The sequence below is a fragment of the Hirundo rustica genome (genome assembly GCF_015227805.2).
Source record: "Hirundo rustica isolate bHirRus1 chromosome W unlocalized genomic scaffold, bHirRus1.pri.v3 SUPER_W_unloc_1, whole genome shotgun sequence".
NCBI classification, from domain to species: Eukaryota; Metazoa; Chordata; class Aves; order Passeriformes; family Hirundinidae; genus Hirundo; species Hirundo rustica.
In genome coordinates, this window is record NW_026690191.1 from 135,719 (window position 1) to 149,139 (window position 13,421).

At 38.1% G+C, this 13,421-nt stretch overlaps 1 protein-coding gene across 4 annotated transcripts in view; it reads right to left on the reverse strand.

Moving 5' to 3' along the window:
* The window catches only part of LOC120747602 (nipped-B-like protein), a 196,730-nt gene that overhangs the window by 72,723 nt on the left and 110,586 nt on the right, over nucleotides 1–13,421 (reverse strand). For all 4 annotated transcript variants that reach the window (XM_040053619.1, XM_040053616.2, XM_058424290.1 and 1 more), the window contains one exon: nucleotides 3,933–5,435. In XM_040053619.1, the coding sequence (XP_039909553.1) occupies nucleotides 3,933–5,435 (1,503 nt within the window). The remainder of the gene's footprint in view (nucleotides 1–3,932; nucleotides 5,436–13,421) is intronic.

The following is a 13,421-nucleotide window of genomic DNA, read 5'->3' on the forward strand; positions in this document are numbered from 1 at the left end:
ACTGTAAAACTGATAACACATTTAATCTCAAGGTAATTGATCAGTATAGCTATAAGAAGCAGCAGAGAAGGTATTCGTTGAAGCTTTGAAACAAAAGCATAGCAAACATGACCTCTCCATTGCAGGCACAAACTTGAAGGGAGACGTTTAATGCATTTCTCAAAAACATACATGTGGTAGTGTATTTTTGTTAAGTTATTGTGAAGTTACTTTCCCAATGGATCATCCCTGTTTCCCCCCTGATATGTTTGATATTGTCCAGGTTATCTCCTTCCTCACTCAGTTGTCCATCGCTCCCTAGACCTGCCTTTTACCCCATCTACATAAATGTCAATCTTCCCTAATCCCTGCCCTTGGTTCTAGAAAGTTCCCCGTCAGTCCTTGCTGCCCCAACCCCTGGCCTAAACTCCTCCCAGGAATTCCCCTCTTCCACGAAGCCCCATTGGTCCATCTGACCCTTTCCACTCCCACTGTCTTTCCTATTGATTGTCATATTGTGAGCCCTTCCTTAATCTCCTCCCATTTGTATCCCTGACTGGCTGAAGAATTGTACTTTCCCTGTGTACCTCCCCCGTTTAAAAGACTACAGAATGCTGATTTTCAGCTTTTCATCACTGCCCCCCTCAGGGAATAAACTCCTTTGAGAAGCACACAAAAGGCTCCTCCCTGTTCTTCGCCCTGATCCTAGATGCTGTACCACTGGCTGCGGTTGAGAGCAGAAGCAGCCCTGCTCTGTACCACCACTCGGGTCAAAGCAGGACCTGGAGGCAGCCACTCTTGGTGCAGACTGGGTAGTGATAGCTAGCTCGGAGGATTTCTCCAGCAAGCCACATCACATACATTTACATTAAAACCAGGATAAAAGGCATTCACAGATGTTAAAACCAGAAGCAGAAAAAAAAGTGCTATAATTCATTCTGACCTGCAAAAAACAGGCCATAAAAATTCAGCATAAGACCCCTTAACAAAAGTACTGTGAAAAAAACTTCTAGAACTTTCCTCTGAGCTAGAGTGCATCTTTCAGAAAAATGCTCAATGATCAGGAGAGAGTAAAAAATGCTGCTTCTTTCTTGCAAATGCCACAAGGGACTGTTGGGATAGTTCAATCTTAACAATCGCATAGTACAGCTATCCCAGTCATATAATACCCTAACAAACTTTCAAACCTGTATATAAAATTTGCTTAAAATGCTACTTGTTTTTTTTTTTTTTTTACAGTACAATGCAAGGCTTATCCATGAACATAATAACAGGATGATTTTAAAATTTAAAGTTTACTGAAACAATGTAATAAGTTATATAGATGTTCAGTATATATAGCATTAATTTTAGCTTAAAATAAGTTGATTTTACTGAGTTTTATAATCAATGGGCATTAGTCCCTTAAGACAGAATAACTATCTAAATGGTTTCTGAACTACCTGAACTAACCTTAGTTTAAACTGGATTTCAGATAAATCACAGCAATGATATTGTAGTGACAAAGCCAGGAGAACACATTCTCTTGGGGAAGGATGAGAAAGGAGAAACAAAGGACAAGAAATACATAGAAGTGAAAGAAGGAAAGCTAAAGCAAAATATACTAAGCTACATGGAATAGGAGGGATGCAAGAAGAAATGGAATAACGATGCAAAAAAGGCAGCCCTAGAAAAGATTTGCTACAATCGATTAAGAAATATATGATGAACTAAATAAAGCATGTTTATGAAAATTACATCTTCTAGTGTAGTAAAACAGTTATAAGTAAAAATGGCATGTAGTAAAACTGGATGCTATTTCTCTGAATTGGAGTGAGGACATTGTGGAAATCACATGAATATTTTCTATATCCGTTATTGATAAATAGACCTTGGCTTATTAAGAGATATCTTTATGAATTGTGAACCCTAAATTATGAACACTGGAATTCGCTTAATTATATCCTAGAAAGTAGGCTACCAGGAAGTTGGGCAAAAAAAAATGTAAAACTAAAAATACACATGAAAAATCTGAAGTTCAGACACTTTCTCCAAAATCTGCATGGATGAACACTCAAAACTCGATTTGTAAGAGAAACATAGTTATTCTTTTCATGAAACTTATTTCCAGTATCATTGCAAGAATCTTATTCTAGATACAATAGCAAAGAGACTGATATCAGATTAAAATTTTTTTTCCCCTGGAAACTATGTTCCAAGTTATTTCCAAATATGTAAGAAATATATGACTTCATAAAACACAAAATATACAAAAACACTGCAGAAAAGCTATAGACCTGAATTTAAAATGAGTGCATTGCTCATGTGTGACACTGCTAGTAGAGTCATGCCAACTGGATTAGAGTCAATAAAACCTTTACACATTACTAATATATACTATATAAATAACCACATACAATACAGACTACAAAAAAGCCTACTTCAGAAACATTTTAGAAAGTATACATACACTATATAGCTCAGAGGGCTCTAAATTTATCAATTTTCTGCACATAGAATTGTGTGATTTCAAAGTCTATCCTTAGGAGCTGAACTCCATCAGAAAGTTTTCCATATGCCTTATAATGAACATAAAACTTTCATCTGAAATCTTTAGACTAAGCTGACAGCAAGGATGTAAAAATTTTCTGTCTGACTCTAAATACCTATTATCATTAGAACTGGAAACTTTGCCTGTTCTGAATATCAAAAAGGGAGAGGGGAAATGATCATATTTCCTGGATAAAGAGAAAATATTTAACAAAAAGGCTAACATTTTACAAAGAAGCAATACTCATGCTGAATTGTTAAGTCTTTAAGGGTCAATACAATCAAGTTAAAGAACAGACATAGCAAAATAAATTAATCATACAGATATCAACTCAGTATACATGCACTTAAACATAGGTATACATTCACAAAGATTTTTACATCAGTTCTTATCAGATAAACTTTGTAAGAAAAAAATTTATTCTCAAATTAATGACCAATGATATACCCAGAACTGCATTCATAAATAATCCTGTATACAGTTAAAATCCTCTACTCTGACACTTTATCTGCCTATTTTTGAGACATGACAGCTCTATAAGCATAACTACATAAGAAATCTAAATGCTCTAAATGCTAAACAATAAAAAAGAACCCTGAGCAGTTAGTAACATTGATTTCACAATGTGAAATCATCTACCTCAGTCTGAAACGAAACTAAAATTATAGCACCAAGAATAGAAAAGCGTTAAATCTGCAGAAGAGACATATCAAACCTACGATCTGTTATGAATAAATTCCTGTTTATACAACTAATTTGATCATGCCAGTCTACTGTTTGCATTTCTTTCCTCTTCCTGCATACGCTGGACCATAGAGACAACACTATTGGAATTCTCCTAAAGATAGAACTATTTAATAATCTTATTGTCACACAGCCTAAAGTATGGAGGCTTCCCAACAGAGCTGTATTTATAGTGTAAGAGGCAGATGGGGCTTTGTAACTGCCTTCTTATCTCATAATGTAAAAATATCCCTTAGAAAATACACATTTCATTTCCAAATAAAAACATAAAAAAATCTTAGGGCTATACATAGTATTTCACAACACTTCAGCTACAACAATTTAATTACAGTAGTACCATTCCCTTATACAGACACACCTAATCATTCATTCATATCGTAGTTATGTTTAACTAGATAAATTACCAGATTAAGCTCATGTAACTGAAGTACATTTTAAGACTAAGTGTTCCCACATTAGGAACTTGCATTGGAATAAACAAATCATTTTAGTTACACTGTAGCAAGATTTCCAATAACCACAATCTCATAGACAAATTTCACTTTGTTCCCCAAAATCACCATATAAGCAAGAGTATAAACTATCAAACGTGTGTTTAATTTCTATCCATAGGAGTAGCAAATCTAAAAGAAAGGAGTATACAAGATATAATGCAATTAACATTAAAAAAATCCCTTACCTTTATTAGATTTGGATGACTTGTTCTTGCTAGGTTTAAAACAAGAGCCCCTTGATTTATCTTCTCTATCCTTAATAAATTTCTGCACATCATCCAATGAAAGTTTTTGAAGGACAACTACAGGCTTAGCTCCTTTATTTAGATCTTCAACTAGCCCAATCTTCTCTACTTTGTCCTGTTCACCTTTAAATTCAGTTTTCCTTGATTCCTGAGTGACATTGACATCTTTATCACGCTTGATTTTTGGAATGACAAAATGTTTCAATGCGCCAGATCTTGCCCCCAACAAATAACTGGGAAACTCTGCTTTATTGTCAGCATGTGCTTTATTACTATTTACTTTACTCTTATTACCATCTGTCCTTTGTTCATCCTTGCTGTTTTGTGATTTAAAGCCAGGTTTATCAGATCTTGATTTACTAGAATCTCCTCTACCTTCCTGTTTAATGTGAGGGCTGTCAGGTCTTGATTTCTGATCCCCAGAAGAAAACCTTTCCCTTGATTCACCAGATTCATGTCTATGTTTCCTTGCAAATTTCTCAGGTTTTGAACCATCTGATTTAATACCATGTTTAGAATCATGTTCATTTTTGTTTGAGGATCTCAAATATTCAGGTCTTCTGATCTTGGATGGATCTCCTCCGTATCTCTCGGACTCCTCCCTGTCCTCTGATCTTTGTTTGAGACTATCATGGTCACGCCTTGGTGTATCAGAAACTGAGCGCCCATCAGGCTTCTGTTTTGTTGGATCAGGTCTACTTTCAGATTTTATCCTTGAAGGTTCAGATTTCACATCTAGTTTATGCCTAGATATTTCTATTTTCTTATCTGATAATGGTTTACTTGAGTCCCTCCTGTTATCATGTCTATGTTTTGGCATTTCAGGCCTGCCTTCATTCTTCTGTTTCGCTGTTTCAGGCCTCTGCCTTATTTCCTGTTTGCCATTATTTTGTTTTCCCTCATTTTGTTTCATCTCCATTTGCCTGCTCTGGTTTTGTTTTAATTCTGTTTGTCTGTTCTCATTTTGTTTCACTTCCATTTGTCTGTTTTCATGCTTGCTTTCATGTTTAGCTTCTACCTGTTTCTTCTCATTCTGTTTACTTTCCAACCGCCTGCTCACATTTTGCTGAAATTCCATTTGTCTGTTTTCATTTTGCTGGATATCTGTTTTTTGACCCCCAAAGTCTGACATTTTCCTAAAAACCTCGGGATGGTTTTCAGGTTTAAATTTAAGAACTCCAACAGTGTCTTCTTGGGGAACACACACAAACACGTCATTATACTGCTTAATATCTTCAGGTTTTTTGATGATGTCCAAATCCTGAGTTAATGTTGCCTGAGAGTCTGCTCTTCCTGCTTGCTGCAGATCAATACTAACCATCAGTGCTGGCCTTGCCCCATTTCCTGCAGAACCTGTCTCCTGAGAAGCTGCTCTATTTCCTCCAGTAGCACCTCCAACCTCCTGTGGTTTGTTTTCTTGTTTTCGCTTCTTCAGAGGCTTATCTACAAATTAAGAGAAAAATCACAAATGCTATATATTAGAAATAGGCAAATGTCCAAGCAAAAATGTCCATTCCCCTCCACCCCCACCAATTAATCCTCCTCCACATCTATGTGCACACAGACAGCAAAACCCATTGAATTTAAAAGCAAGAATAGATCTTCTCTAATACTTTTCAATGTTATCAATCTACTACATGTGCCAATTAATCATTAAAAAACATCTTCAAAACATATGAAATCAGTTCCTATACAATTCCCAAGAGAACCATCTAATAAAGAAGCTGCAATAATGGCCAAAAAAAAATCATTTACAGTTGAAGCAAGTTTTGAGGAATACTACTATAAAAGATTGTCTTTTGCAGATTAAGCCTGGTTCATTATACATGAATTATGCAAGGATCTGCAATGATTAAGACAGAGCTTCTCCCTACTTGATTCAGTTGGGCTTCACATATATTGTAGCCAGGGAACACATGAACAATGAACAAAATTTATTAAAATAAGTCCAACACTCCATGCTTCTCTTTGAAACAAAGAGTACATCAAGAGTTGGAGTCTATACCATATCACATATGAAAAAGTGGGGGGCCCACTAAACACTTAAAAGCTTCAGTATTTTCCCCTTGCAACCATAATGATTTTCATGGATGAAATAAAAAATTCAGTGATAATTTTATGTAGTGTCAAGAGCTTGACTCTACAATAATCCTTTCAGTTTACATTTTATAAAAAATCATTAAAAGTAGAATACAGAAAAATAGAAAGTGAGCCAACCACCCCCTCCTTTAATTTGGTAGAATTCACAGAAATGAGAAGCACATGAAAATATCTATTAATTTAAAATATAACCTATTTATATTGCCAACATTATACTCTGAACTAAAATTAATTTCTACCATGAAACTCAAAAGCCCTACCTGCACTAAGGCTTATATTCTCATTTTGTAGTTTGTAAATAAAAAAAGATATTTTCTCTGTAATCAGGGAATATGATTTTAAGTCTAAGTAATGACCAAACACAGGTTGAAAATTCTATCAAAATGTCTACCACAAATACAATATAAGAAAAATAACTTATTTTGTGCTTAGATTTGTGGTGCCTTTTCACCAGATGCAATGAGCCAGCTCTCCTTTTGGGATAAGGGGAAAAGTAAGGAGGACACAATCAAGGAAGAAGGAATGAAGCTTAACAAAAATACCCCCAACCTCTCAAATTGTAACCCAGAATTATAACTATGACTTCTATTTTCCTCTATACTTGTAGAAGATTCTGATTCAGAAGAATTAAAAATTTTAAGGATCATCTCCAAAATTAATGTTAGAACACAGTAACAAGTAGTAAGATAGTCAAGTCCAGTGATGTGAATAGGTTTGTGGGGTTTTTTTCCATCATTTTAATTCTCAAATCTATTTGTATAGCTCTAACTTCCTAAAACTCAAAAATTATTTATAGCATTTAATGTCTGGAAGACAGTAAAGACAAATACAATAAACTCCACACAGAAACTGGTCAACTGCAAATAAGGAACTTTTCAAAGTAGGAACACTTGACAACTTTATGATAGACATGTGAACCAAAATAAATTTGATGAATTGAAAGTGCAGCTTTTTAGTATGATGGTTTTTCCTTTTCCTGTCCAACAACAACAAAAACTGTTGTATTCATATGACAGCTTCTATAGATTAACTTCCTTACACTACTTATTAAAACAAATGTGGGTTTTTTTGAAGCCTTCATACAATGACAAAAAAAAAAAATATTTTTCTTCCTGTGACTAAGAGGGCTTTGACCTCACTGAGCTTCATAGAAGGCCTTAGGAATAACCATGAAGTAGAAGCTTCCAAAGTGAGAGATTTCAAATTTGAATATTTTTTTTAAACATATTGTCAGACATATATATTAATATACATACATACACACACATATCACTACCTTATTTCTCAATTAAAACTGTTGAAATTTTGAAACACAAATTGAGAAACTTGTGTTCTTATGAAAAAGTCAGTCAGCTTTTTCATTTTAATCCAGAAATGTCAGTCACACTGAAAAATCCTGTAAAGCTCTGATGGTGGATCTAGCTTTTAAGACATTACTGTTACCAGTTATCTGCCCTGTCCCTTTAACTGAGGTTATCACCTGTAGCAGAAAGGAACACACATTCACATTTCTACAAGTGTGTTTCATTGTCTAGTGCATCAGATTACAGCACTAGTGAAGATGGTTTGCATTAACCTAACCAGACTGAACAAGCCAGCTAAGAACCAAGCAAAGGTTTTCTTCGGCAACCCCTACTATAGGAGCAAGGCAAATGGTAAGGAGATGTGATGCCTTAAACTGGTGTAGCTAGATCAACGAAAACTCACCTTTCAGAGCCCTCATGCTGAAGGCTCTATGGATAAACAACCAAAACAATTCAAGTATAACCAATTTCTCTCTTGAACTTCCATGGGCTCAAAATGCTGCTGTTCATCATCACCCAAAATGTCAAATTGTAAGTTGACAACATATAAATAGATGATTGCATCATAACTTGTCACATTCCCTCTAAATACAAAGCTCATTTGATGCACATTCTTTACTTCTCTTGACAACTCAGTACTGATATTTAGTAAGTTATAACCACAACTTGTTGATATCTTATCTGAGAAGGGGTGCCTTCAAAGTTTTCTTTTCCTAAATGCCAGGGTGATTGCAGATGGAGTTAGAGATTATTCACAGATTTCTTGATATTTCCAGTGCATCTTGAGGGTGGTCCTCAGAACTAGACTTAATAATGACAGTTTTGCCTCTGTGAGAGTTCTGGACCTAGGACAAAAAAGCTGACCCAAGTGTATGAAAAGAAGCAAGTTCGCAGACAATACAAAACTAGGAGGACTTGTTGACTCCCTTGAAGGCAGAAGCCCTGCAGAGAAATGAAGGGGCTGGGCAATCATCAACCATATGAAGTTCAACAAGGGCAAGTGCTGGATTCTGCACCTGGGATGGGGCAACCCCAGATGTACGGACAGACTAGGGAATGAGAGGCTGGAGAGCAACTGTGGGAAAGGACCTGAGGGTCCTGTTTGATGGCCAGTTGAATATGAGTCAGCAGTGCCCTGGCAGCCAGGAGGGCCAACCATGTCCTGGAGTACATCAGGCACAGCATCACCAGCCAGTCGAGGGAGGGGATTGTCCAGCCCTGCTCTGCACTGGTGTGGCCTCACCTTGACTACTGGGGGCAGTTTTGGGCACTACAGTATAAGGAAGACATGATGCTATTGGAGAGCATCCAAAGGAGGGCATGAAGATGGTGAAGGGCCTGAGGGGAAGCTGTATGAGGAGCATCTGTGGTCATTTGGCTCATTCAGCCCAAAGAAGAAGAGACTGAGGGAAGACCTCACCAGGGTCTGTAGCTTCCTCCTGAGGGGCAGCAGATGGGCAGGTGCAGAGCTCTGCTCTCTGGTGACTAATGACAGGACCTGAGGGAACAGCTGGAGGTTTAACAGGGAAGGTTTAGGTTGGATATCAGGAAAAGGTTCTTCACACAGAGGGTGGTCAGGAACTGAACAGGGTTCCGAGGGAAGTGGTCACAGACCCAAGACTGCCAGAACTCAAGAAGCATTTGGACAACACTCTCAGGAACAGAGTGGGATTGCTGGGGTGTCCTGTGCAGGGCCAGGAGTTGGACTCAATGATCCTTGTGGGTGCCTTCCAGCTCAGAATATTCTATGAAAATATCAAGTTGAACTAGTGCATTAAAGGTAGGATAAGTACATAGTACCACTGTCTTCATCGAGCATAATGGAAAAACTCCACTGAATGGGCACAAATACTTTTTTGGTTGCCATCATAGCTGCAGAAATATGAAAGGTGAAAAACACCATTGGGCTTTATCAAATTCTGAACTCACTTTGAACTATATGGGAATAATTGATAGAGTATCAGAGAAGTAAAGAGAGTAATTAACCTCTGAAAACAGATGTCTTCAAGTCTTCTCTTTTGCAATCAAATATATGCAAGTTTGCATAAATCTGTCTTGTTAAGGCATGAGTCCCAAGATCCCATAGGGTCTTAATGAACAGATGAACTTAGGAACTTTAAAATATCCATTCAAATATTCTTCATAATCTTCAAGATATCAGTATCCAAGCTTTGTCCACTTCATTCCATAGATGACAATTTATTATCAGGATCTAGGAGTTTGCAAAAATATCAGACTAACATTTTTCTTTCAAATCCTGCAGACCTAAGTTCAGAGCTTGCCACTGTTCTGAACAGGTAGGCTCACATGCTCTTGAGAGCAATTAAGTGTGATTAGGATCTTTTTGCTTCACTCTTTACAGGAATTTTTGTAATAGAAGGAATATATAGTAAGCCACAGAAGAGCTTTCTGACTATATTATAGATCAGGTATCCAAGTTTGTTGTTCTCAGATTCTTTTCTTTTTAGAAATATTCCCCCTTCCCTGCCTCTCAAGACCACAGACACATCAAAACTATTTACATTTTGTTCAATTACTTGAACAAATTTATGACTGTTCAGAGTAGAGTCTGATCCCAGTTGTTCTCCTATGTGTGCATTGGTTTGTTTTGGCAAATTTGCATGGACATTCTCTTTACATTGCAACATGCTCACCAAGAGGCAGTACCTTGGTAATCAGAGCAAGATGATAAACTATCTTAGTCTAAAAAATAGCAGAGATGTTCTGTCAAATTAAATGGATCACTGTGGTGCAAGAAACAAAATATTACAGGAACCACAAGTTTGAAATGGATTTCCAAGCAGTTGTGTCTCACCTGTCCTGTTATGAACAGTATTCCTGGAGACAGGTTGTGGCCTTCATCTTTGGAAATATCTGCATGTCAAAACAATGAGTACTTTCAGATTTAGAAATTAATTACTGCAGAACCTCTGTGCAAAAACACATTGCACTGGAATAACCAGATACCTTTGAATATATTTCTGATGAAACTGCAAGTCAATTGTGATTTGCAGCATATCCATGCTGAAAATGGATATACTTGGAAGCTGAGCAAGTATTAGGCACAGTAGCTGGATGAGGGGAGCTGTATTAAAGAAGTATCTGCATTCTTCCATTTAATCTGAAATCTTTCCAAAGCAGCAGCCAGAACACCACTAGTTCTGAAGTCTCCAATGTTACTGCTTTTTTGCAAACCTGATGATTGTCTCAGGTTAAACTTTTTCAACAAATGAGTACAATAGGATGATAGCCTAAAGACCTCTAGAAATGCATGTCCTAGCAGATGGAAATGGGTGTTTTGTAAATACTTGTGAAAAGGTAATAAGTCTAAATAAGAACCACATGCATGGTTTCTGAGCTTTGTTTTAGCAGAATGGTAACACTCTGTTCTATTAATATTGTTTGGTAAACTTTAAAATCCAGAGATTTCTGATTTATCTTGAAGACACAACATAAATTACCACTTTCCCATTTACACCTTGTAAGGAATTCAGTTAGACACTTCATATCTAGGATGGATAAATGTGAATGTACTCCTCTTCAGAATCACAAAGATTGAACCTCTAATGCTGAATTTTGTGTGAACCATTTTGATGACTCCAGTATAAATTTTTGCATAACTAAGAGTGTAATATCTTAAAGCTCTAACACTCTTCAGAGATTATTGGAATATGCCTCCACTCATTTAAAATACCAATTATTTGCATTATTTAAATCAGTGGTGAATAAATTTATCCCAAATATACCAGTCCTAAGCAGTTATTACTTATTGTCAAGCCTTCCATTTTTGAACATCAAAGACAAGTCAGCCAGAGGCTAAATATGAGCTTAATTTATTTAAGCTAACAGTCGAGACTAGGAATTTTCAACAAATAACACATAACCATATGCCTAAATAACAAATCTATGTTTACTGGGGCCTGCACTCTGCCGTCAGAGGAATGGAGAAAAATGCATCGGCAATGTCAATAGTGGCATACCATTTCACTGCCTTGGCCTCCAGCTCATACTGGAGCTCCAACATGTCTAACACAGCAGTGCTCAATGGTGGAGTCACTTCATTCAAGGCATGATAGTCCACAGTCAATCTCCATTCTCCTTCAGATTTGTGCACAGGCCAAATTGGACTGTTGAAGGGTGAGTGGGCCTTGCTGACCACCCCTTGGCTCTCCAACTTACGGATCATCTTCCGCCCAGGGGGAGGAATCAAGCATTCCTACCTGGATATAATCTGAGGTTTGGAACACCACAGGCAGCTTTATCTACTGGACTCCCAGAACACAAGAGCTACTTAACCACCACTGGACATGCAGAGGAACACCAGACCCTTCTACAGGATCACCACTTCAACAGAACCACATCTATCACTTCAACAGGACTGCAGCCAGCATTTAATTGTACTGCTACCACCACCCTGACCAACAGGGTGTCACGTTGTATCTTGACTGTCAGTTTAAGACAGTGTTTCCTGCCTTTATTTTAATTTTCCTATTAAATTATAGTTCTAACTTAGAGTCTCCCACTGGTTTGTTTTCAAACTAACACATATTTTGGCACCCAACATGTGGCGGTCCTGAGAGAAGTCAGAATTACAATTTTGTATTAACAGAAACCTAATCACCATGATGCTCAATGTGTTTACATAGGTATTGTACCTTGCTCTCTATATCTTCCCACACATGGGGTACTATTTGCCGGCCATGATGCTCCATTTGAGACCAGGGAATGGTACAAAAATTGCTTTATTGGTTTATTATGTCTATTGCATGATAACCTCTGAGGCAATGAACATCATTCATAATATATACTTAGTTTTGTTTGCCTGTCCTAGGCTGGGCTGCTACATCTGGGGCCTCCTCAACAATCACACCCAGCCCCAAGGGGGAAGAGTAGAGAATGGTTTCTCCCAGCCTTTCAGGCCAGACAGCACTTTTTGAAAATATTGAGTTCCTTCTGGATATCAAGGACAGCATAATCTTGGTGTTAGTTTTGCTTTGTTTTCTCTTTATGGCCTGCACTGTGTATACCTTGCTTGGTGTCAGGGCAGTGCTTGGTATGGTACAGCATCTTCAGGAAGAGAAGGAGAAAAGAAGCAAAGCAATAGGCACCATGTCTACATGAACCACCACTAAGCCAAAAGGACAGCCTAAGCCGGTAGCAGTTGCTCCCATTCAGAAAAAGAAATCGAAGAGTAAATCAGTCTGCATAGCGATGATGAAGCGACTGGACCTTCATACCCAACAGGAGAGATGAAGCCAGAAATCCTCACTGGGTCTCTATCCCTGGGTGAGCTGTGTGACCTGCAGAGGCAGTTCACCTGCCCAGCAAACAAGTCCATCCTGACCTGGCTGCTCCACATCTGGGACACTGCAGCTAATGACACCATTCTGGACAGAAGTGAGGCCAGACAACTGGGATCCCTGTCCTGGGATGTGGTCATTGACCAGGGGATTGGGAGAACCCAGGAAACTCTCAGTCTCTGGTGGCAACTGCTGGCAAGTGTAAGGGACAGATACCTTTGTAAAGAAGACCTCCAGGTGCATCAAAGAAAATGGAGCACAATGGAACAAGGTATCTAATGCCTAAGGGAATTAGCTGTGCTGGAGATAATTTTTTTCAGAAGATGAGAGAGTCCCTCAGAGCCCAGATGGTATCCAGTGCATATCACAAATGTAGTTGAGATTAGCACAGCTTGGACCAGATATAATCCTGTTACCTAGCGATGCTGCAATGGAGGGAAGGAGAGGACAAGGTAGGCACATTGGTCAACAAACTGAGAGTTTACAAGGAAACTGTTACAACCCTGTTATGCACCCATGTCTCGTCCGTGGAAACAAAGCTGGCTGAGCAAGTCCGGAGTTTGATTGAAGAGGGTCATCAGAAACTGAGAAACGAAGGTAGAAATTTACCACATCTCATCAGAACCAACAAGAGTCCCTGCCATTAGGAGCAGACATCCCCCAGCCAAGGAGAGAGGATACACTCCACAAGGTAACCTCTGGTTTTTCCTTCAGGAGCATGGAGA